At 62.9% G+C, this 23,290-nt stretch overlaps 9 protein-coding genes across 9 annotated transcripts; 5 read left to right on the forward strand and 4 right to left on the reverse strand.

Annotated features, from left to right (window-relative positions):
* Positions 1-260: 260 nt before the first annotated feature.
* On the forward strand, positions 261-5,896 carry MYO1_2 (class II myosin; the record flags this gene model as incomplete). The annotated part of the gene is made up of 11 exons (XM_069356465.1): positions 261-343; positions 561-813; positions 864-874; positions 924-1,097; positions 1,135-1,568; positions 1,616-2,084; positions 2,131-2,174; positions 2,215-3,946; positions 3,982-4,669; positions 4,709-5,742; positions 5,791-5,896. The coding sequence occupies 11 exons, from the start codon at positions 261-263 to the stop codon at positions 5,894-5,896; spliced, it is 5,028 nt and encodes a 1,675-aa protein (XP_069206306.1).
* Positions 5,897-6,185: 289 nt separating this feature from the next.
* Q8F55_008062 (uncharacterized protein) lies at positions 6,186-6,573 on the reverse strand (the record flags this gene model as incomplete). The annotated part of the gene is made up of 3 exons (XM_069356466.1): positions 6,186-6,233; positions 6,269-6,490; positions 6,523-6,573. 3 exons carry the CDS (start codon positions 6,571-6,573, stop codon positions 6,186-6,188), a joined length of 321 nt encoding a protein of 106 aa, XP_069206307.1.
* A 1,454-nt stretch (positions 6,574-8,027) lies between these two features.
* Positions 8,028-9,868, forward strand: Q8F55_008063 (uncharacterized protein; the record flags this gene model as incomplete). Its single annotated transcript, XM_069356467.1, has 7 exons — positions 8,028-8,418; positions 8,697-8,760; positions 8,806-8,944; positions 8,992-9,127; positions 9,172-9,337; positions 9,387-9,692; positions 9,742-9,868. 7 exons carry the CDS (start codon positions 8,028-8,030, stop codon positions 9,866-9,868), a joined length of 1,329 nt encoding a protein of 442 aa, XP_069206308.1.
* A 246-nt stretch (positions 9,869-10,114) lies between these two features.
* PMU1_2 (putative phosphoglycerate mutase pmu1) lies at positions 10,115-11,811 on the reverse strand (the record flags this gene model as incomplete). The annotated part of the gene is made up of 6 exons (XM_069356468.1): positions 10,115-10,236; positions 10,276-10,435; positions 10,471-10,521; positions 10,563-10,811; positions 11,093-11,266; positions 11,557-11,811. The coding sequence occupies 6 exons, from the start codon at positions 11,809-11,811 to the stop codon at positions 10,115-10,117; spliced, it is 1,011 nt and encodes a 336-aa protein (XP_069206309.1).
* Positions 11,812-12,442: 631 nt separating this feature from the next.
* Positions 12,443-13,990, reverse strand: OMA1 (metalloendopeptidase; the record flags this gene model as incomplete). The annotated part of the gene is made up of 8 exons (XM_069356469.1): positions 12,443-12,589; positions 12,640-12,820; positions 12,871-12,991; positions 13,039-13,131; positions 13,169-13,217; positions 13,255-13,539; positions 13,574-13,640; positions 13,686-13,990. 8 exons carry the CDS (start codon positions 13,988-13,990, stop codon positions 12,443-12,445), a joined length of 1,248 nt encoding a protein of 415 aa, XP_069206310.1.
* A 397-nt stretch (positions 13,991-14,387) lies between these two features.
* On the forward strand, positions 14,388-16,179 carry VMA5 (Vacuolar ATP synthase subunit C; the record flags this gene model as incomplete). The annotated part of the gene is made up of 9 exons (XM_069356470.1): positions 14,388-14,522; positions 14,693-14,962; positions 15,020-15,111; positions 15,150-15,248; positions 15,297-15,365; positions 15,480-15,572; positions 15,610-15,703; positions 15,741-15,878; positions 15,991-16,179. The coding sequence occupies 9 exons, from the start codon at positions 14,388-14,390 to the stop codon at positions 16,177-16,179; spliced, it is 1,179 nt and encodes a 392-aa protein (XP_069206311.1).
* Positions 16,180-16,523: 344 nt separating this feature from the next.
* Q8F55_008067 (uncharacterized protein) lies at positions 16,524-17,902 on the forward strand (the record flags this gene model as incomplete). Its single annotated transcript, XM_069356471.1, has 3 exons — positions 16,524-16,845; positions 16,958-17,593; positions 17,643-17,902. 3 exons carry the CDS (start codon positions 16,524-16,526, stop codon positions 17,900-17,902), a joined length of 1,218 nt encoding a protein of 405 aa, XP_069206312.1.
* A 68-nt stretch (positions 17,903-17,970) lies between these two features.
* Q8F55_008068 (uncharacterized protein) lies at positions 17,971-18,354 on the reverse strand (the record flags this gene model as incomplete). The annotated part of the gene is made up of 1 exon (XM_069356472.1): positions 17,971-18,354. One exon carries the CDS (start codon positions 18,352-18,354, stop codon positions 17,971-17,973), a length of 384 nt encoding a protein of 127 aa, XP_069206313.1.
* A 576-nt stretch (positions 18,355-18,930) lies between these two features.
* LRO1 (phospholipid:diacylglycerol acyltransferase) lies at positions 18,931-21,786 on the forward strand (the record flags this gene model as incomplete). The annotated part of the gene is made up of 15 exons (XM_069356473.1): positions 18,931-19,101; positions 19,161-19,178; positions 19,225-19,231; positions 19,267-19,293; positions 19,329-19,414; positions 19,487-19,634; positions 19,669-19,865; positions 19,904-20,014; positions 20,050-20,264; positions 20,414-20,504; positions 20,552-20,653; positions 20,690-20,827; positions 20,875-21,282; positions 21,323-21,557; positions 21,599-21,786. The coding sequence occupies 15 exons, from the start codon at positions 18,931-18,933 to the stop codon at positions 21,784-21,786; spliced, it is 2,142 nt and encodes a 713-aa protein (XP_069206314.1).
* Between the last annotated feature and the right edge of the window lie 1,504 nt (positions 21,787-23,290).

Genomic DNA, 23,290 nt, shown 5'->3' on the forward strand with positions numbered 1-23,290 from the left:
AACCCGTGCTCTGCACTGCTCCCCCCATCAACCCATTCCAACACTCGCTCGCATTCACACTTGGGCCTCGACACAAAGCACAGATCATTCAAGGTGGTCCGAGTAGACGACGCGAGGTCCACCTACACGCTCCAGACCCAAGCACAACGATCAACGATCCACACAAGCCACCTCGTACCCTGGACATAAACACCCACACCACCCTCTTGGCCGCCGCCTCTTGACGCCGTCGCACACCTCTCTTCCGCGTCGACTCCAACATGGACCCCGCAAAGTTAATCGGGAGAGTCACCAAGGACACTGCGGTGGACGCGGCGGCCCAAGCAGAGTTCAGCGAGAAGAAGTAGGTTGCTTGTTGACATTGTTGTTGTGCCCCTCGAGTGCACAGGCTGACGCCGTCTCCTCCCTCCTTCTCGCTTTCTCCCATCGACGAATGCACACAACCCCTACTCCATTCACCTCATACCAATCGCAATGGCACGCCGTGTATCACCATACTGGCGGCTCATGCTTGCTCGCGGTGCTGTCCAACCCTTCAACGATGCCGACGACAATCGCAGACGAGTTTGGGTCCCCGACACTGCCGAAGGGTTCCTACCAGGATGGATCAAGTCTGAGCCAACTCCCGGCGGCGACACTGCCGAGGTCGTCATCACTACGACAGGCGAGATTCGCGTCGTCCCCGTCGACTCGCTCTCGCCCATGAACCCGCCGCAGTTCGATGGTGTCGAGGACATTGCCGAGCTCACCCATCTCAACGAGGCCAGTGTGGTCAATGACCTTCGCATGCGTTACGGAGCGGGAAGCATCTACGTGAGTGTTTACATTGTCCGGGCACGGTTCAGCTGCTGATCACCACACAGACCTACTCTGGGTATGTTGAACATGGTTGATGGTTGGTGGCTTCAATCTAACGGGCGCAGGTTATTCCTCATCTCACTCAACCCCTATCGCCCCCTCCCCATCTACACCCCCAAGGTTGTGTCTCAGTACCGAAGCAAGAGGAGGGAAGAGAACCCACCCCATATCTTTGCCATTGCCGAACGCGCATGGCAGCAGATTGGCGAGGAGCGCGAGAGTCAGAGTATTCTCATCACGTAGGTGCCCCTTGATAGCACACGCTCACCCGTGCAGTGGAGAATCAGGTGCCGGAAAGACCGAAAACACGAAGAAGGTCATCCAGTATCTCGCGGCTATCGCAACTGCTGCGGACGCCGCCTCTGCCTCGGCACCCTCGGGTCTTCCTCGTTCAGCCAGCTTCAAGAGCAGGGACATCGAGGATGTTGAAGCAGGCGCGTCTGCCGAGCTCGGCCTACTTGAGCGTCAGATTCTCCAGGCCAACCCCATCCTCGAGGCATTTGGCAATGCCCAGACGATGCGCAACAACAACTCGTCACGCTTCGGCAAGTTTATCCGCATCTTCCTTGCGCCCAACGGCTCTATTGCGGGCGCCAACATCGACTGGTACCTCCTCGAGAAGAGTCGTGTCACCACCCGAGCCCAAGGCGAGCGCAGCTTCCATGTCTTCTACCAGCTTCTGCAGGGAGCCAAGGAGTCCGGTCTTGCTGGTGCGTCTCACCTTACTTGCGCTGGTCTATGCTAACCCATTTCCCAGAGCCGCTCCTCTTGGAAGGTGGTGCCGAGAAGTACAAGGTTCTGAACCAGACACGACTTCTGTTGGACGGTGTGGATGACCTCTCCGAATGGCGCTCCTTAAAGGCCGCGCTTGACGTCGTTGGCTTCTCCAAGGAGGAGCAGTTCGAGCTGTTCCGCGTGGTTGCTGCCATCCTCCACATCGGGAACCTTGAACTCGTCGGTGGTTCGACAGATCAAGCCTACCTGTCGCCCGAGTCTCAGTCTACCGCTGAGAAGGTCTGCCATCTGCTCGGCATCTCGGTCAAGGAGTTTGTCAAGTCTGTCCTCACGCCCAAGGTCCGCGCTGGCCGTGAGCTGGTGACGCACGCGCGAACCAAGAAGCAGGCCGAAGATGAGCTTGCGGCCCTGTCCAAGTTTATGTTTGAGAAGGCGTTCAGCGGCATGGTCGACAGAATCAACACTGCCCTCGACCGCCCCAGCAGCAAGTCGTAAGTGATGATAGCCGCTGCCGCGGTTCCCCACTGACGCGTTCAGCTTGTTCATCGGTGTTCTTGATATCGCGGGTTTCGAAATCTTTGGTGAGGATCTTGCAGGGGGACTTGGTGCTGACCTCTACAGATGTCAACTCGTACGAGCAGCTTCTCATCAACTTCACCAACGAGAAGCTCCAGCAGTTCTTCAACTTCCACATGTTCACACTTGAGCAGGAGGAGTACACGCGCGAGGGCATCAAGTGGGACTATGTCAACTTTGGCCTGGACCTGCAGCCCACCATCGAGCTCATCGAGAGCACTCAGCCTATCGGTGTCCTGTCATTACTGGACGAGGAGTGTATCATGCCCAAGGCAACCGACGTCACCTTCACCGACAAGGTGCAGGAAATCTGGGAGCCCCCGAAGGGTTCCTCGAAGGCTGTTCACCCCGGTTCCGCCAAGTACAAGGCGACTCGCTTCAGCAAGGGCTTTGTCATTAGACACTATGCTGGTGACGTCGAGTACAGAACCGAGGGATGGCTCTCCAAGAACAAGGACCCAGTGAACGACGCCGTCGCTGGCCTGCTGTCGCAATCCGACGTCCCCGCGATCACCACCATGTTTGCCGAGTACGCCGAGGATGCCAACGCCAACGTCGCTGGCAAGCGCAAGAAGCGTGGCGCGTTCCGTACTTTGGGCCAGCGTCACAAGGAGCAGCTGAACCAGCTCATGGGTCAACTGGCTGCAACTCAACCACACTTCGTTCGCTGCATTGTTCCCAATGCGGACAAGAAGCCGGGCAGGGTCGACGTCAACCTGGTTCTCGACCAGCTTCGCTGCAACGGTGTCCTTGAAGGCATCCGTATCGCACGCTTAGGATTCCCCAACCGACACTCTTTCGCCGAGTTCCGTCAGCGCTATGAGGTCCTCACCCCTGGTGTCGTCCCCCAGGGCTTCATGGACGGTCGAAAGGCGGCCGCACTCATTGCCCAGGCGTTGGAGCTGGATTCCGAGTTCTACGCGATTGGTGCGACCAAGATCTTCTTCAAGGCCGGCATCCTTGCCGAGCTGGAAGAGCGCCGCGACGCCCTTCTCACCGACCTCTTCCGCCGCTTCCAGGCTGCTGCACGCATGCACATCCACCGCCGCCGCATCAACAAGCTCATTAACCGCGCCCAGGCTGTGCGGACAATTCAGCGCAATGCTCGAGCATACATCGAGCTCCGTGATTGGCCCTGGTGGTCACTGTACGCCAAGGTCCGCCCCCTTCTTGCTGCCACCCGGGTGGACGACGAGTTGGCCCGCAAGCAAGCCGAGCTGTCCATGGCAAAGGAGCGCGCAGAGCGTGATGAGCAGGAGAAGAAGCGCCTCGAAGAGCTTCGCGCGGCTCTGCTGTCCGAGAAGGAGAAAGTCGAGCGGGATCTGTCTGCAGAGCGCGACCTCGCCGTGGAGAAGGACCAGATGCTCAACCGGTCCAAGGCTAACGAGTCTGATCTCCAAGAGCGCGTCAAGGAACTCGAGGAGGAGCTCGCCAAACTCGAGACCAAGTACCAGGACGCTGTTTCCGCCGCCGAGCAGAACGACGACAACCTCGCCAAGCTCCGCCACAAGCACGATCAACTCGCTGAGCAAGTGCGGATGCTCGAGAAGGACAATGTTGCTGCCCGTCAACGCGAGATGGATCTGCTCCGGCAGTCCAAGGACAAGTCTGCAGAGCATTCCAAGCTCGAGAACGCCAAGTCGGAGGTGGCAAGACAGCTCGAGCAGCTCCGAAGCGATGTTGCGAACAAGGAGGAGCAGCAGCGTCGTGCCAAGGAGAAGAAGGAGGCTGAGCTCGTTGATGTTCAGAGGCTTCTCCAAGAGGAGCGCAAGAAGACGTGAGTGGTGTAGGAGGACTTGCGCTGACGGTCAGTGAGACTAGCACGGCTCGAGCTGCCGACCTCTCCAAGGACGTTGGCCGCCGCGAAGCTGCTCTCCAGGAGCTTCGGGAGACCATCAAGGGTCACGAGGCAACGATATCCGCGAAGCAGACAGCTTTGGTCGAGTTGGAGGGCAAGCGTGCGACATCTGCCAAGGCTCATGAAGCAAGCGAGGCAGCAAAGGCGGCACTCCAAGTCACCATTGACGGTCTCAAGTCTGAGTTCAGCCAGAAGGACAAGGAGCGCCAGACTCTTGTCGGCGAGAAGGCCAAGCTGGAAAAGTCGCTCGATGAGCTCCGCAAGGTCATGGACGCCAAGGTGTCCGAGGAGATCAAACGCAAGGAGGTCGACCGCAGCCGTGAGGCAGAGAACTCTGATCTCCGGAAGCAGGTCTCTCAACTCCAAGAGTTACAGGAGAAGCAGCGGGAGAACGCAGCCCAGCTTGCCAACAAGCTCCGCGTTGACATTGATGGGTTGCGGCAAAGGCATTCGGCTGCCGAGCGCGACCTGGCGTCGACAAAGGAGGCCCTCAAGTCCAAGGAGTCGCTTCTGACGCGTACTCTGGCGGCCAGCACCGACGCCGAGAAGGCGCGAAAGCAGGCCGAGACTGAGCGACGCAATGTCCAGTCTCAGCTCAAGAGCACGGAGGAGGAGCGCGATGCCGCCAAGGCCAAGATTCTGGTGAGCACAGTCTGCAAAGGCCATTGCTGACGATTACAGTCGCTTCAGCAAGAGTCTCAGGAGAAGGACCTGATGTTTGCCGAGCTCGAGGACGCCCTGCTGCCCCTTGAACACGAGCGGGACGCCTTCCGCAAGCAGCTCGAGGCGACCAAGTCGCAGCTGTCGACGGAGACGGCCAGGAGGCAGAAGGTCGAGCAGCAGTTGTGCGGCCTTCAGGAGGAGCTCGCTCAGAACCGAAATGAACTGGAAGAGCTCGAGCGCGACCTGACCTCGGCAGCTGGCGATATCAAGGCCCGTGACGACGAGGTTGCCCTTCTCCGCAGCCGCGAGAACCGGACGATTGTCGAACATGTTCATGTTCTTGAGTCGGCCAAGAAGGTGACGGACAGACAGCTTGCCAACCAGGTCGAGGAGAACATGCGCCTCAACCAGACTCTCAAGTCGATGGAGACCAAGCACAACCGACTGCAAGGCGATTATGACGACCTTCAGCACCTCCACAATCAGCTCAAGCGTTCGCACAACAAGGAGGCCAGGGTGGCAAGGGCGTCCCTCGGCCCCGAGGACAAGGCGACCACCCAGCTGCTGGCCGAGGAGCGCAAGGCTAGGGCTTTGGCTGAGAGCAAGATCGCATCACTGGAGCGGGACCTGGCGGAGCAGCGGCGCCGTGCTTCTGCGGCCAACCTCACACCGAAGCCGCGGTCTGTGTCGTCCTCGGCAGAGGGAAAACTTGCTAGGGCTTTGGAGGAGATCTCGCGCCTGGAGAAGGCTCAGGAGGTAGCCGCCGCGGACAACAAGCGGCTGGCTGCCGAGGTGGCTGCTGCTCAGCGTGCCCCTGTGCCACCACCAAAGGCCCCCAACTTTCGCGCCGAGCTGCTTCGCGGGCTTCAGCAGTCACACGAGGCGCTTGGGCGGGACATGTCGGAAACCTTGCGGCGGTTTGACAGTGCGCCTCTGACTCCGTCAAGACGACACAACAGTGGTTCGGGCCCTGTTCCGGGGTCACCAAGCAAGGAGGACGCCTACTCGCAGATGCGGCTCAAGGCCAAGTCGGTGGGGGCTCAGTTGGACAAGTGAGTGGGGCTATGTGGGTGAGACTGGGTGAGACTGACAAGACGCAGCTGGCTTGCAACAGAAGGTCGGAGTGGCAGCCACGGACCAAAGCTCGGCGCTGTTGCGGACGAAGTGCAGCGTCTGAGGCAGCTGCTGAGCCAACTGGACTCTTAGACGGCGGTGCTGGCGGCGCTGGTGGCGCTGGCGTCGCAGGACGCCAGTGGCGGTTTGTATTCTTGTACAGCATTGACTTGAGCCTGGCTCTGGCCGGCATGTATGACTTGTGCGTTGTGAGGGGCGTGGGGGTGTGAGTAAACGAGTGCATATGCACGTCGCCCTGTCACGGAGACTGAGCGCTATTGAACGACTTTGGCTTGAACGACTTGGTCTTTGAACTTGATCCGGCTTAATGTTACTTTCTTCGGCGTATGGCCGTCGCGGCTGCTGGCGGCGCCGCCGCCGCCTACTTCTTCTGCACAGCGGTCGCAGCCTGCGCGACGACGTCCTTGCTCTGCCCGTCAGCCGCGCCCAGCAAGCGCAACCCACCGCGTCGGCAGCCTTGCCCGCGGCGCTCTTGGCATCCGCGACGGCGTCCTTGGCCTTGGCAGCAGCGTCGGGCTTCTGGCTCGACGTGTACCAGTAGTACCCAGCGCCGCCGAGGACGGCCGCGCCGAGCACGTACTCGAGGGTGCGGTCGCCCTTCTTCGGCGGGGGAGGGGGAGGGGGAGGGGCGCCGCCGGCGGCTTCGGCGGGGGTGGCGTAGGCGCGCTGCGGGTCAGCTTGCTCCAGACCCCACTCACGGCGAGGCGGACGGCGGGACGGACGGCGCGGGCGGAGCGGAGGGCGAGCATTGTGAGTTGGGCGGTAGTGAGCGGTGAGCGGTGAGGAGGGTGATGGCAACGTCAGTGCGTCGCGGGGGTCTAGTGGCGAGCGAGGGTGAGCAGTCAGTCGGGGCACGCTGCTGGGCGGAGGTCCGTCGCCCAGCAGGCTGCAGCAGCAGGCCCGCCGACACCACATGACATCATGTCGCCCAACTGCGCCTGGCGCCGCGGCATGCCATGAGCGTCAGACACGTTCCTCACCAACGTGCGACGTGACGCCGGCCGGCGTGGGAAGCGGGTGTTGCTGCGGCGGTGTGGTTGTCTGTCGGCCGATGGCGTGCGGCGTGCGGCGTGCGTTTCACGTGCGATGCTACGGCTCAGATCAGATCAGCTTGTTCGTGGCGCGGTGAGCTTGGCTCTGTCGTGTAATGTTCAACGCGAGTCGCCGCGACGTCACTGTCTTGTCCGACGCGTGCCACCCCCCAGCCAGCCAGCCACCTGGCAATCGAGCGCCAACGCGAGTTATATAGGACCTCTTGGGGCGCCACATGGTGACTCCCCCGCCCGCCCTCGCCCTCGGGTGTAATCTACTGCACGCTCGTTCCGAGTCGACCAAGTCGGATAGTGAGCGGGCATAATCACCTGACGGGTCGCAGCCCGTTTGTGGTCGGCAACTATTCTTAGCCGGTTGTGGGGAAGTGAAATGGCAGCGGCAAGCGAATTAGGAGGGGGATTAGGCGTCACGACGGGGAAGTGGCTAGGAACTGCACACACCAGCAATGCCGAAGCAGCCGTGTGGCGGGTGTGTTGGCGAGTGCGCTGCCACGGCAAGCAGCAGTGTGCTTGACGCTGTGTGGGCTGCATGCAGCGTCGGCCTGGGTGCTGCGTCCGACATGCAGCAACACCTCGACGCCGTTGCGCGCTTTCCTCTCGCATCGCGTATCGCGAGCCGCCAGCGTGCTCGTTGTTGACACCCACCCACCCACCCGCCCGCCGCACTGTTCCGATGCACCCAGTATTGCCCGAGGGGGTTGAATAAACACTTCCGGATCTGCCCGAGATTGCGTTCCCGACTGCTCGTCCCTGCTGCTTTCCATGGGGTTGCCGGGTTGCGGGGTGTGCAGAGCCGCAGGCGAGATGGCAGATGCACAGCCGTGCAGGCGAGGAGAGGAACGAGAGGCAGGCAGGCCGCGGGGGGATGCATGCATGCAAGAGGCAGAGTGGGCGACGACTCGCCACGCGCCACGGGCCCCCACCCCACACCCGACCCACCCGGCATCTGCGCACTTGGCACATCTCGCCATTCTTTCGCCATTTAGAGTCGGTCGACGCGCGACGAGCACAACACTGTTACAACCACACTCACACCCCCCACCCCCCTCTGCTGTCCCGCCCTCTGTCCCCGCCCCCCGCCTCTAGGCCGGCACTTCGCGCTCCCCCCCTCCCCCTCCCCTCCCCGAGCCGAATGTCCACAGCCAGAGCCGATGCGGTATAACATCTCACAAACAACCCCCCCGCCCCCGCCCCCCTCCCCTCCAGACATTGCAGCGTCCTCGTCGTATGCCGTCGGGGCGGCCACCTTTCCACAGCCTCCGCCGTCCTTCGTTCACGACCAACACGCAATAGAGCAGCCCGTCGCTCCCGGCCCCTTGCCCACCAACCCCACCCCCATCCCCACCCCGGCCCTCACCCTCCCCCCGCCTCCGGCACCCATCCCCCAGTCGCTGCAAGAGGTCGACGCCGTCCCCGCCGGCCACATTGTCGACGAGGACGAGCTCGAGGTCAGATTCGACAAGGACCCACCACATACGCCGCTGGAAAAGTTCAGAGCAAAGATGGCAGAGAACCAGGCCGTCATCAACACTTTCGTCGCTGGTGAGTGCGGCGAGCGAGCGCGTCGAGTCGTCTCGGGCATTCTCGTCAGCCAGGCCTGCGCGCGGCGCGCAGCAGAGAGCATGGGCCGCGTGCGCGCGCGCCAGCACGCGCGCCAGCCCACCGCACGAGCGCTAGCCCTGCTGCGTGATTTGTTTTGGTGGTGCACAGTCCCGTCTCCCGGCCCATCGGGCGACCTCCACCACCATCGCATATCACGCAGAGCGCGCTGCCCGCGCGCACTGGCCATATCGCGCGCGTAGCACGTGCTGACGTCGCAGGCGGCCTCGCTGGCGCGACAAGTCGGACAGTCGTGTCGCCGTTGGAGCGACTTAAAATCATCCTGTAGGTCACACGAGCAGCGCCGCCGGCCGAGCTGACGCCGCGCAGCCAGGTCCAGGCATCGTCGACAAAGGGAAGCGGAGCAAGCAACCAGGCGTACGGCGCACTATGGCCGTCGCTCGTGCGCATGTGGAAGAGCGAGGGGTTCGCCGGCTTCATGAAGGGCAATGGCATCAATGTTGTGCGAGTGAGTGGGACTGTGGGCTTGCCGAGGGCTGGGCTAACCGACGCAAGATCCTCCCATACTCGGCTATCCAGTTCACGTCGTACGGCGCGTTCAAGAACCTCGCACTGCAGTGGTCGGGGCAGGAGACGCTGAGCACGCCGTGGAGGCTGGCGTCGGGCGCTGCGGCCGGTATCATGGCAGTTTGTGAGTTGTTCCATGTGCGCGGCAACTCGATCTGACCAAACCAGCATTCACATATCCGCTTGATCTCGTCCGAGCACGCCTGTCGATCGCCACGGCCAACATGGCCCACTCGGGCGCAGCGGCGGCCTTCACAGCCGAGGACGCCAAGCTCGGCATCGCCGGCATGACCAAGAAGGTCTACCAGCAGGAGGGTGGCATCCGCGGCCTCTAGTGCGTTGACTGATTCTGCAGCTCCGGTGTAGCAACGCTGACCCCGCAGCCGAGGATGCTGGGCCACGGCCATCGGCGTCGCGCCGTACGTCTCGCTCAACTTTTACGGCTACGAAACGCTCAAGGGCATCATCCTGCCCGCAGGCCTCGACTGCGGCGACGTCGAGTTTGCCCTGCGCAAACTGTCGTGTGGTGGCCTCGCTGGCGCCTTCAGCCTCATGTTCACACATCCGTTCGACGTCCTCCGCCGCAAGATGCAGGTCGCGGGGTTGTCGACGCTCGGCGAGCCCAACGTCGGCGCGATCGAGACACTCAAGCTCATGATCCAGCGCGACGGGTTCTGGAGGGGCTTGTAGTGAGTTGGCAGCCCTCTTGCCCTGTATCATACTGACGCCCACACCCAGCCGCGGCCTCGTCCCCAACCTCGTCAAGATTGTGCCCTCGATGGCCGTGTCCTTCTACACGTTTGACACGGTCAGCGACGCACTCGCAAAGTGGACGCACATTCCGGACGAGGACGAGTGGGCGTGATCAGCAGCCAAGCTACAGTGTACGATTAGAGTCGACTTGTCACGTTAGAAGGGTTTCTGGCGCCGCAGCGTGGCCAGGGCTGCGCGCCAGCGTATCATCAGTTACTGCCATATTTCTTTCATCGCATCAGAGCTGTGGACAATGCAGTGCATAGCATCGACGTCGAGTTCTAACTACTAGAGTACCAAAAGGGATGAGGATATAGAGTGGGGGAAGGGCCACGCCACCGGATGAGATTAAGAACGGCTATAGCTTGGTGGCCTTGACCACAACGGGGATCATCTCGCCCGTCGTGAGCGGGTACGCCTGGTGGCCGAGTACGGCGAGGAGATTACTCAGGATGGCGCCGTGGGCCGTGATGCTGATGTCTGCGGTGTGAGCTGATGATGCGGCTCCTGCTAGCTCACAAGTCTCGGTCGCCGCGCCGTCAAAGATGCGGTCCATCGCGCGGCGCATGCGGTGCTGCATGTGCGTGTTTGTCTCGCGGTCATCTGGGCGCCACAGCTCGTCCTCCTCGGTGAAGCCGTCCTCGATCTTGACCATGGGGAAGCGTTTGGAGATGTACGCCTGAGGGTTAGTCCTTAGTAGACATGGCAACCCACCTTTGAGCTGCGGCGGTCACAGGTGTGCGAGCCGTAGATCTCGCGGAAGTCCTGCGCGTGTCAGTGGCTACCCAGGCCGCAGCAGCACCCACCTCCCACGTCTCGGGCGTGCCCTTCAACAAGTCGCCCCAGCTGTTGAGCATGGTCTGGCATGTCCGCGTGAGGGGCGAGACGAACCAGTGGATCTCGTCGGGGTTGATGGGCGCGCCGTGCGGCAGCTCGCGGCGCCACGCGGCCTGGATCGCGAGCGTCTGCTCGTGGCCGAGCGGCGTCAGCTCCGGGTCTGGACCCCACACGAGCTCGCCGTCGCCGAGCAGGTAGGTGTAGTGCGTCTCCCACGCCTGAGATGTCAGCCAAGAGCTCAAGGTGGTAAAGCCGTCTAGGGGTATCGCGGCTAGGGGCGGCAGCGAGCGGACGAGGGATTGCGCGGATCAACCTCGGCGGCGCACCGACGCACCGCTGTCAATGGCGGGCGTGCGCCATGGCTGCGTGCTTTCGGCGCTGCATTGCTCGCTTGGCAGACGCGGTCGGAGGAACCTCGCGGCGACCGAGATCACCCCGTCGGCACCGACGCGACGGCGCCCTGAGAGCCAAGAAACCCAAAAAGCTCGCCTACACTCACATCGACACCGTATTTGCTCGCCGCAAAGTTGTGCCAGCCTTGCCCGTGGCGACCGAGGAACATGACCTTGTAGGCCACGTTCGGCTCGGCGCTGGCCTGGAGGGCGGCGACGTCCCGCCGGAGGTTTTGCCACCTTTCGGGGCTTTGGTCGATGAGTCCGAACGATTTGTCGAGCTGCACTGTCAGCAGGTGTCCGCGAATGAAGACGCCGATCGCGCAGCGACGGCAAACATGATCGCCTGTCGCCGCCTGTACGATTCCAAAGAGCAAACGCCGTAGAATGCGCGCCGAGAAGGGTTTGGGGAGGGCGAACGTGGGTGCGCGGGTAGGCGGGTGGCGCGCCGCCGACGGGCGGTGGAGGTGGAGGCCAGGTCGCGACGGCCGCGGGCGGCGGCTAGCCCGGCGCCGCAGGATTTGGGCGGCGGCGAAGACGGCGACGACAGCGCAAAGGACCGAAGACTCACCAGTTCCTCGAACGCGACGTGCTTGGGCTCTGGGCCCGACTGGAGGAAGAAGCCCGGCACGACAGAGTACGCGTACTTGTGGACGGGGTCGAGCTGGCCGGGCGAGGTGAGGGGGCCGCCGCTCTCGGTCGCTGCGACGGGTGGGATGTCGGGGTGCGGGTGGTGCTTGGCCTCGTGGGCGGCGGCGGAGAGGAGCGCGGCTGCCTTGGCGCTGAGCGTGTCGGCCTGCTGAGGGGGGCCGTGCGTCGCCGTCATTGTGGGTGGTGGGTGGTGGGGGAGGTGTGGAGGAGTGGAGACAGAGAGAGAGAAGAGTGAAGAGACGGGCGAGTGTAAATTGTTTGACGCTGCGTTTGGCTGATGCTGACAGAGCAGAGTCGACAATAATGGCCCGAGTGAGTCGGAGTTGTTGCTGCGAGGTGCAGGACAAGGACAGAGGAGATAGAGTGGAATTGTGGCTCCTGGCGTTGAATCCTGCCTGCCAGTCCTGCTCGACTCGGGTCGAGGACTGCCGCAATCCCTGGCATCCGCCGGCGCCGTTGCCGCAAGCTGCGACAAGGGGACTAAGGCACAACCGCCCGATCCATCCTCCATCCATCCATCCGGACAGCTGGCTGCAGCCACAACCCACTCTTCCGCAACAACATGGGCCTTGACGTCCTTCGCTGGTATTGCTGTACGGCCCTCATGCCACTCCAAAGGACAGCCACATCCCCTTTGGGCCTCACAGCCAATGGGCAGCTGCTGCGGCATGCACAGTGGCTCCGCTTGACGGACACAAGTGGCGCCTCCCCCTCGTCGACCCCCCTTCAAACGCCCACATCCCACAGCAAGTATGCAATACAATGACATACGAGTCTACTGAGAGGTGTTCCTGCACGCGCCCCGATTAACCCCATGTTGGCACACCCTGCGACGTCTGTCCACCCTGTCCATTCTTACCAACGAGGTTGGTAAACGAGCCGTACTGCTGCTCCGTGTAGCCACAGTGCTTGGCACGGATCTCCAGAGCCTGAGGCTGTTCCTTCTCGAGGTTCTGGAGATATCAGCGGGGACCCCAACAGCACAGGCCGCACGCCCACTCACCCGGATACGCTTCTGGCTGGCAGGATGTGTCGACATGAAGTCAAACTTGCCGGCAACACCCTCGCCCTCAGACATGCGCTCCCACAGCTTGGGTGCCTCGGTGGGGTCAAAGCACGCCTGAGCCATGAGCTGGAGACCAATTTCGTCGGCCTCTGCCTCGTTCTTGCGCGAGTTGGGCAGCCTGGCGTCGTCAGTACGCCGCGACGTGTTACCACTCCATTGTTTACGCACATGAGCATGAAGGTCACGAGCGCACGCGTGATGCCAACGTCGAGACCAAGAGCCTCGAGAAGGAAGCTGATCGCAAAGAGCACCTTCATTGAGCTCATCCGCTCTGCGCCATGGCGTGCGACTGTGGCGTCAGGCCCGACAACACGACTCAACTGCGTCCAGACTCACCAACGTGTGAGATCTCGTGGCCGAGGACAGTCGCGAGGCCATTGTCGTTGGCCGAAACTGGCAGGATGCCGGTGAAGACAAAGATCTTGCCGTCTGCCCTGTCAGCGAGCACATGGGGCTTGACCCTTACTAGGCAGCACGAAGGCGTTCTTGACGTCAGGGGCTTGGACGACATACACCTGCAAGTCAGTTTGAGTCGCAAGACATGCAACTCACGTCCCACTCAGTATCCGGGCCGAGGTTGGATCCCTTGAACCTGCCCTCCGAGTCACCTTCGGCGTAGTTGTCGTCGTCGCTGCCGCTGGTGCCAGTCGCGCCCCAGGCTCCGAGCACGCCCTCAACGGCGCCGAGAGCGCTGCCGCCGGCCTTGACGTGGCCGAGGCCGTTGGACGCGACGATGCGCTCGCAGATGTCGCGCACGCGGCGGACCACAGGGCTGCCGGGGGGAAGGATCTTGCCCTGGAACTCCTGTAGCGTTTGCGCAAACGATTCCTGGCCGACCTGGTCGTCAGCAGCATCCCACCCACGCACCCACCTCGCGCTCTGCTTGAGGCGAGACGTCGATGAACCGCAGGCGGCCGGTGATGGGGACACGCTCAAGGCTGGGGATGTCAGAAAGTCACCAAAGCCACCCGGCGCAGACTCACTGCGCGCAGTAGTAGATCAAACAGGCACCGATGCCGATGCCCCAGAGCCACACGGCGCGGTCGCCGCCGAGCCTGCGGCGGAGGAAGCTCATGACATCCGGGCGCTCATTCGGCTGGCCGCTCCAGGGGTCCTCCTCCCAGCGCTCATACCGGCGCTGTGATGGGCCCGACGAGTGGAACGGCTTGGTGTGGGCGAGGACCGAGGATGGCGAGGCCCGCCTGAAGGCCGGGACGACCACGCGCGGGGCGCGGTGAAGGCCTCCGCGCGCGATGGGGACGGCTGTGCGGACGAGGTTGAGTCGCATTGTATGCGATGGGGTGTTAGGGGGATAGGAGAGTACGAGAGCGAAACATGAATCGGCTCGGGTTGTCGTCGTCTTCGCCCACTTTGCCGGCTCTCTCGACGATCCATCTCAGGCATGAAACGCGCGGACTCGCTTCCGACTTTGCTTGGCTCCTTCCCGCCGCCGGCCATGCTCAACGAGCGGGGTCTCCGCACATTGGCGCACGCCTAACTTACACCCGCCTAAAATCCCACTTTCCACGCCTAAATGCACGCCCGCCGTATCATCGCGCTACGCTACGCTGCATCACCTCACCCCCGTGCGTCACTGCTCACTGCTCGCTCACTGCCCCTCGCCATCCACATCGCCTCTTGCTCTCTCATTGCTCTCCACTCACACCCACGGACTCGCACCCACAATGCCGTCCGACCTCTCGTACTGGCTCGTATCTGTGCCCCTCCACGACGGTGACCCGTCGGCCGTCCTCCAGGAGGCCCGCAAGGCCGTTAACAACACGGTCCCCGTCGGCGGCTGGGAGATCCCAGAGCTCAAGGTGAGTACCTCGGCGCTGGGGGAAGATGGATGTGCAGTGGTGGTTCACTACGCCTTCCTCCTTGCCATGCACACCGCCCTATCGATGCAAGCCACGCCTCCAACCCGCCCCTCATCGCGCCGAGACCACCCCACCTTCCCTATCGTTGCACCTTCTAACACACGCCACAGGCCGGAACCCTCTCGTCCCTCATCAACCTCTCGGATAGCCTGCCCAAGACGGACCAGCAGTTCACCACTACCGTCTCCAAGCTCCTCGACACGCTCCGCTCTCTCGTGAGCGAGGACGCCACCCGCGTCGCCCAGCATGCGCGCGTCAACGACCGCCCCGCCGAAGAGTACGTCCTCCCCGACCCGAACGGCAACGGCTCGTGGCAGTGGGACAAGCGCCGCTGGGGCGACGGCGGCAAGGTTGTGGACGTGATCGAGGCCCTTGTGCAGGTGAGTAGGGCAGATGGAAGGGGGGTGGATTGGGGTTTGAGGCGCTAACACGCACAGGAAATGGGCACCGTCGAGACCTCGCAGAAGCAGAAGTCGCAGCAGTATCAGCTCGCCAAGGGAGCGCTCACCAACCTCCAGAGGAAACAGCAGTGGGTACTAACGACCCCACGTAGGCTCACCCACCCAGGGGCAACCTCTCCACGCGCTCGCTTCTGGACGTTGTCAAGAAGGAGCACCTCGTCGAGAACTCGGAGTACCTCGAGACTCTGCTCGTGGCTGTCCCAAAGTGCGTCGGCGATGCGGGTTTGAGCTCTTGGCATCGCTGACAATGCAGGAACAACATCAAGACCTGGTACGAGAAGTATGAGCGTCTTACTCCTATGGTTGTCCCTAGGAGCTCCCAGTGCGTAGAGTTGGGCATGGAGCCAGCTGTGCAGAGTGATCGCGGCTGACACGATTCTTCCTCTCTCTAACCTGTACTTGCTCCTCATCGAACTCTGTTACTCCCACTCAATAGGGAGGTTGCCAAGGACGGCGAGTTTATTCTTGTCACCGTGACGCTGTTCAGGAAGGTCCGCGACGACTTCATCAACAAGGCTCGCGAGAACAAGTGAGGATGCCTGTCGCTCTTTAGCCTAACGCCCAAGGTTTATTGTCCGCGACTTCAAGTGGGACGACCAGGGCCTTGAGAACCAGAACAAGGAGCTGGCCCAGCTCGAGAAGGAGGAGAAGGAGCTCTGGGTGGGTTACATGTGTCCGCGAACCACTAACCCGCCAGACCGAGCTGCTTCGCCTGTCGCGGATAAACTTCTCCGAGGCGTACCAGCTTCTCGCTCACCTCAAGACTGTTAGGCTGTTTGTTGAGAGTGTGCTGCGCTACGGCCTGCCAGCAGACTACTCTGGCTTCGTTGTCAAGGTGGGTGCAGGTAGCGATGGTGGGGTCCAGAGCTGACCAAGTACCTCTACTTTACCTCTTGCGTTTCCGTTGGGCTCCCTTGTACTCGCCTCGCTGCAACTCCGTCCCACAGCCCGAGCCCAAGACGGCCGTCAAGACGCTCAAGCTGCTGTCTGCCCACTACAACTACCTCGGCTCGGCCAAGTCGAGGGACGCCAAGAAGGGCAACACTGACGAAGCCGCGGTGGGTGAGTGGGCCGGCGTCATGGAGCAGGAGTACTATGACTTTGTGCTCTTTGAGTTGCCAAAGATTCAATTCTAGTAATAGACCGTGTGGTATACGTGGTATGCATGTAGTTGTGTTTGGTGGAGTCGTGGCCGGAGTCTGGCAATCAATTGCCGTGAGATGCCGCGCCTGGCCTTTCGGATATGGGCGTTTGACGAGAGGAAGTATGGAGCGGCAAGACCGGGCCGAAGTAGCGGGGACGCGGGGACACGGCAGTCCGGGGACATGCAACCGTCGTGGGGTGGGTGGGTCGCGACAACTGTCTCTTACTCTCTCTCTCTCTCTCTCTCTCTCTCTCTCTCTCTCTCTCTCTCCCATTCACTCTTAAGCAGCATCGCAACAGCAAGAGCAGCACCACCCCAGCCCAACCCCAGCCCATAATGTCCGCGTTCCACCACCTGACCAAGACGCAGCCGCCGCAAGTGACGGCGCTCGACCTGCCCGACAACATCTCGACCGTGCTCATCAAGAAGCGGCAGATCAGCGTGCAGCCCATGCCCATGCCCATCCTGCAGCCCGACGGCGTGCTCGTCCGCGTCGTCGCCACGGGCATCTGCGGCTCCGACCTGCACAACTACATTGCTGGCGGGGTCGGCGGCCGGCCCGTCCTCGAGCCGCTCGTCATGGGCCACGAGTCGGCCGGCGAGGTCATCGCCGTGGGGGACATGGTGACGACGCACAAGGTGGGGGACCGGGTTGCTGGTGAGTTCGGGGTGCGGACTTGGGCGCGGGGGGCGGGGGGGAGGCGAGATGGTGGTGGCGGCGCCGCCGACTTGTCGGGCCGGGATAGCGGAGCCGACACTAACCCCCCCAGTCGAGCCCGGCCTCCCCTGCCGCCGCTGCGACAACTGCAAGGCGGGCCGGATCAACATCTGCACCGACGGGCACTACTGCGGCGCTGTCGGCTCTGTGGGCTCGCTGTCCAAATTCTTCGCAGTGCCGGCCGACATGGCGCCCAAGATCCCCGACAACGTGAGCTGGGAGGTGGCGGGCAGCATCCAGCCGCTCGCCATCGGGGTCATGATCGGCAAGCGCGGCGACCTGCGCCCGCACCAGACGCTCGCGATCATGGGCTGCGGCCCGATCGGGCTCATCACGGCGGCCGTGGCGCACGCGTACTCTGCGCGCCGGATCATCGGGTTCGACATCAACCCCAAGCGCGTGGCCTTTGCAAAGAGCTACATCTCGCCGATTACCGGCCGCCCGATCTACGACCACGTGTTTCTTGTCGACGAGCTGCCGGCCACTGACGGCGCGGCGAACGGCCACGGGGAGGGGCACGACGCGCGCGTCGGCGACGTCAAGTACAGGCACGCGCAGGCCCGCGCCGAAGAGTACCTCGCCGCTGCGGGGCTGGCTGGGGCCGACGGCGTGGACCGCGTCGTCGAGGCCAGCGGGGCCGAGGACGCCGGCCTGCTCGGCATCGCGATCGTCAAGCAGGGCGGGACGTGTAAGTGCCGCGAGGGAGGGCGCAGTGCTAGCAGTGCTGACGTCCCCAGACCTCGCCGTCGGCCTCGGGCACCACACGACCAACGCGTTCCCCACCGTCGCCGTGACCAACAAGGAGGTCGACATGCGCGGCCTGACGCGGTACACGTCCGAGGCGTTCCCCAACGCCATTGACCTGCTCGAGCGCGGCGTCGTCGACCTCAAGCAGCTCATCACCAAGACGTTCCCGCTGAGCGAGAGCACGGCGGCGTTCGAGGCGGTGGCCTCGGGCGAGGAGATCAAGGTGATTGTCAAGAACCAGGAGGCGTAGGGGGCGGGAGGTGCCAGGGTGAGCGTTGTACAGGCATCGTTGTAGGTCACATGCAGCATTCTACAGTGCTACGGGGCGTACGTGGCGAAGGCCTTGGCGATGATCTGCCACCCATCAGGCCCCTTCCAGAGCGTGAGGAGGTCGACAAAGCTCGCCCCCGCGGCGTCGTGCTCCATCTGCACCCGCGCGACGGCGGTCGAGTCCGTCGCGTCGAGCACGTCGACCACGGCCGTGAGGCGGGGCGCGGGGCCGTGGTTGGCGATATACGCCGCGAGGTTGGGCGCCGCGGGGCCGGTGAGCGACGACTCGCCCACGTGCCCGTACATGATAGCGTCGGGGTGGAAGGCGCGCGAAGCGGTCGCCCACGAGCCGGCGCGCAGCCCGCCGAGGTAGGACGCGTCGATGAGGGCTGTGATGGCCGCGCGGTCGGCGAGGGCTGCCGGGGCGGGCATGACTGGGCTGGCTTTGTTGGCTGTGGGGCCGACTCGAGGCGTCGCCTCCCCACGTTATGTACTCTGCAGTAGGTTGTTCCCACGGCACTCGACCCCACGCTGTCGGCACTACCGCCGCCCGCCTTGGCTGCTTGGTCAGACGCGGCGCGGCAAGGCGGCACTGCGGGCGTGGTCGCGCCTTGTCAACCCCACATTCCGGCTTATCCGCCGCCATGCTTATCGCCAGTGCGAGTGCGCGCGCTGCACCGTGCCTCGCTGCGCGCTCGAGCGTCTCTCGCGTCGGTGATGTGCTTCTGCCCTGCTGGATGCCACTACGGCCCGAGTGACCGGCCACGGGCCACCGACGTCATGCCACGTGATTCTTATTTTTATCGTGCCAGCCCCGCCCAGCCAGCCGCGTCGTCGTTGTTGTCGCTCGCCGTCGGCAACGGCAAAGGCACCACCACCTCTTCCCGCGACGTGGACTTTTTTAAACCCCCCCGCCCGCCCACCTCCGCTCTCATCTCGCAAATACCCAGCCCATCCCCTAATAGCGCCGACGCGCCTCCCCCTCCCCCTACCCACCCACACACCACGATGCCAGACGGCACCGACAAGGCGAGCGAGCCGCCGTCCGCGTCCTCCTCGGCGTCGGCGACCCCGCGCCAGGGCACGCCAGAGACCAGCACCCTCCGCCAGCGGTTCCGCAGCCTCGCCGAGGAGGTCGGCAAGGGCATGGACGACCTGAGCGTGCGCGTGCGCGCGGCGGTGAGTTGCAGCACGGCTGCGGCGGACACGTCGATGGCAGCGCTGACGTACGTGTGCAGGCCGACGGGACGCTCAAAGTAGGTCATCAGGCGCCATGGGCACAGACGCGCGCTGACATCGCAGGTGATCGGTGCGTGTGTGGCTTGAGCGCGATACTGATAGCAGCCCCTGGCACACCCTATGACCAGCTCGGTGGGTGTGGTGCGCTGCGTTGTGCTGATACCCAGAGCTCCACACGGACGACGACCACAAGGCGCACAAGCAGCGCCAACGAAAGCCGGCGAAGAAGGGATGGAAGTGGACGGGACGGAGGGTGAGCCCCATCGCTTGATTGCACTGACGCCAGGTCCTCTTTCCCTTGTGAGCTGCACGAGGTGGGATCCAGCTGACGTCCAGGGCGTTCGTGCTCGGTGGCATCGCCGTCTGGTCCGCAACCACGACCGATATGACGCCCGAGTTTGCCGACCTGTGGCCCATGATCCAGAACTCGCTCGACCTGCGCGAACTGCTGGGCAACATGACGTTTATCGAGAGTGGGTGATTGCGCCCGGCGTAGCTCACACAAAGGCGTCCAGAAGGGAATGTTTGAGAACCGCGACTTTACGATCGGCGACGACCTTATCAGCAAATACGGCCTCAAGCAGGATAAGCCGATCATCCTGCTCCCGGGTATCGTGTCGACCGGCCTCGAGAGCTGGAGCACCGAGCCCGTGGCGCGCCCATTGTTCCGCAGCCGGTTGTGGGGCACGTCGACCATGATCCGCGTGAGTTGTCGTAGTGGACGCAGACAGCTCACACCCAGGCGGTGCTCACGGACAAGGACCGCTGGGTCCAAGCCATTGCCATTGACCTTGAGACCGGCCTCGACCCGCCGGGCCACAAAGTCCGTGCTGCTCAGGGCATTGACGCCGCTGTACGTGGGCTCGGCTGGATGGCACTGACGTCTAGTCCGAGTTCATCCAAGGTTTCTGGATCTGGCAGAAGGTGGTGCAGAACCTCGCGACGATCGGCTACGACACCAACACGATGGACATGGCTGCGTACGACTGGCGCCTGTCGTTCTACAACCTCGAGATCCGTGACGCCTTCTTAAGCAGGCTCAAGTCGAGGATCGAGCTGCTCAAGCGCCGCACGGGGAAGAAGATCGTCTTGGCTTCGCATTCGTGAGCAGCGCCGGGTCGGGTTTGGGTAGTCTCTGACGCGCGCAGGATGGGCGGGTCTCTGGCACTGGTGTGTAGCGCATTGGCTGCGGTGGATACTTGCTGACCACTTGCTTCTCGTGTTACAGTACTTGTAAGTGCTCGTCGTCTAGGTTGGCTTCTGACACCTGCAGCTTCAAGTGGGTCGAGGCTGAACCGGACGCGCATGGCTTTGGCGGTGGAGGAGGCCCCACTTGGGTTGACGTGGGTGTTGCATGACGTTTGATACCCGCATCGTCCTAACCCCCCAGGACCACATCGACTCGTGGATCAATGTCGCCGGCACGCTCCTGGGCGTGCCCAAGGCGATGACTGCGTTCCTGTCCGGCGAAATGCGCGACACTGTGGAGATTGTGGGTCAACTTGCGACGGACTAAACTAACTCTCAGAACCCGTTCGGCTCATACGTCCTGGAACGCTTCTTCTCGCGCAAGGAACGGGCTCGCTTGTTCCGTAACTGGCCCGGATCCAGCTCCATGTGGATGAAGGGCGGGAACCGCATCTGGGGCAACGGCACGAACGCGCCTGTGAGTTCAGCTACTCCAGCACGGGAAGCCCAGCTGACCTCGCTCAGGACGACCCGGTCAACGCGACCGACACGTACGGCAACCTGTTCTCGTTCCGCCACAAGGACGTCGAGCCAGTCGACTCGAAACTCACCGAAGAGACCGTGGCACCAAACCTTACGGTTTCCGATGCCGTCCCCTACGTCCTCACACATACGCCCCCAGAGTACCAGCGAATGTTTGCGACCAACTACTCTGTCGGCTTCGAGACAGATCCAAAGAAGCTCAAGGAGAATGGCGCCCATGACCACACCAAGTGGAGCAACCCTCTGGAGGTGGAGCTGCCCAACGCGCCTGGCATGAAGATCTACTGTCTGTACGGTCACGGCAAGGAGACGGAGCGATCGTACTGGTATGTCAAGGGAGAGTACGAGCAGGCCGATGGCCGTGCCGACGCTTTGGACGAGCAAGCATTCGTGAGTGTCCAATGCCCACTGCCACTAGCTGACACTACAGTGCGAGGCCGACGATGAAGATTGCGAGCGCGTGCCGCTCGACTTTCCCACCAACCGCGCCCACTGGATCGACAATGCAGTAACCATCAAGGGGGTGCTACCAGAAGTGCGCAATGGAGTAAAGTTCAGTGATGGTGATGGTACCATTGCGACGCTCAGCCTTGGAGCCATGTGTGTTAAAGGCTGGAAGGGGAAGACGCGATGGAATCCCGCTGGAATCGAGGTTGTTACCCAAGGTGAGTTACCAAGTGATGGGCTGCTGGTGTTGACGCTTCAGAATACAAGCACCAGCCAGAGAGCCTCGACCTGCGTGGCGGGCCACTAACGGCCGACCATGTAGATATTCTGGGATCGTCTCCGCTGAATGCGGCAATCCTCAAGATTGCGGCGGGACGAGGTGATCTCGTGACCGAGCAGATAGGATCCAAGATTGAGGAGTACGTAGAGCGGATGGAGTGGGACTAGACGGCGTCGTCATGTGTGAGTAATGTAAGGTTTCACACTGGCGCGTATGCCACACTAGGCGCATGGTTGCAATGTAGGCACGGGATGTGTCGGAGAGCTTGTTTGGTGTTCTGGCGGCTATTTGGGCCAAACAAACATGGCGGAACGTGGGGCCAAAGGTGAGCCAAAGGTTCGGTTCACGTATTCCCAGCCGTCCAACCTCCGGCGGGACGTGTTGTTGTTGTTTATGTCTATGTTTCCCAGCAACGGTCGGGGGTGCCGCGCGGAGGCGCTTGGCACGAGCTGGGCAGGCTGGGCGGCGACCGTGTCCGCAGCGTTGCGGGGAGACCAGTGGGTTGTCGGTGACGGTGAGCAGTGGGGTTGCCAGCAGCGGCGTGCGGCTCGGCGCTGCGCCGGGCCGTTGCGGTGCTGGCTGTTGGGTGGTTTCTCGGCGCTGGCTGGCAGCAATGTTTGTGTCGGAACAGGCACGGCCAGAGGAGAAAAGGTACCCGTGAGTTGCGGCCAAGCGCGGCGCGGGGGGGAAGGGGGTGAAACGGATCCCCTGGGGGCGGGGCGGCGCGGCGCCTGTCTGCCGTCGCCGCCGCCGCTCGGCTTGCTCGGGTCGTTGCGGCGGGCTCGTCGGCCGCGAGTTGGCGACGGCCCGTGCGGTGTGCACGCTACGGCCGCTAGACGCAGCATGCATACGCTCTGTTGCACCCATGCACCCTTCCGCTCCACACGTGCGCGTGTGTGTGGGACCTTGAGTTACGTAGCGCCGAGCGTACCCTTTTGCTAAGAGAACATCCCTGTGCTGTGGGAGACGTCACTGAGGGAAAGAAAGCTGCGTCGCATGTCGCGGGAAGGCAAGCAGTGCCCAGCAGTGCCCAATTCAACCCTCGCCGACCCCATTCCTCGCTGCCAAACAGATCCACACGACTGCTTATTTGCCTGTTTACCTCGCCGGGCAAAGTGCCGGCTGAACGGCACTCGGCCGCGGCGCCAAGCAAAGGGACACAAGTGACACCGCCTCAGGCAGCGACCTACTCTCCGTCATATGCTTGCCCGCCCTGTGCGGCGGCGGCGCTTGTACTGCTGCTGCCCTGTGCGCGACGCCGCGAGCCCGCTATGCATGCCATGCCACGGCGTCGTGAGAGCGACGCCGCGGCGCAGCGACGCCGAGACGACCCCGAAACCACGGCCAAGCATCGTTTGTCCAGACAGAGTGCCTTGTCGCCTGCCTGCCTGCCTGCCTCCCCTCGGCGGCTGGTTTGCACGATGAAACTACAGCCACAACGTAAGGGCTTGTTGCGCTCCCCCGCCCGCCGCCGCGACGCCAGCCAGCCAGCCGCCGCGACACCCTGCGCAAAACTCGCCGGTGCCCGCGTGTCTCGCGGCGGCGTCCTCTGCCCCTCTGCTCCTGTGCCTTAGCCCGCCCGCCTGACCGCCTGACCGCCTGACCGCGCCAGGCAGCCCGCCCGCCCGCGAGCCCGCACTTACTTTCCCCCGCAATCGGAGCACTGCTCTC

The sequence above is a fragment of the Vanrija albida genome (genome assembly GCF_041260175.1).
Source record: "Vanrija albida strain AlHP1 chromosome Unknown contig_6, whole genome shotgun sequence".
NCBI classification, from domain to species: Eukaryota; Fungi; Basidiomycota; class Tremellomycetes; order Trichosporonales; family Trichosporonaceae; genus Vanrija; species Vanrija albida.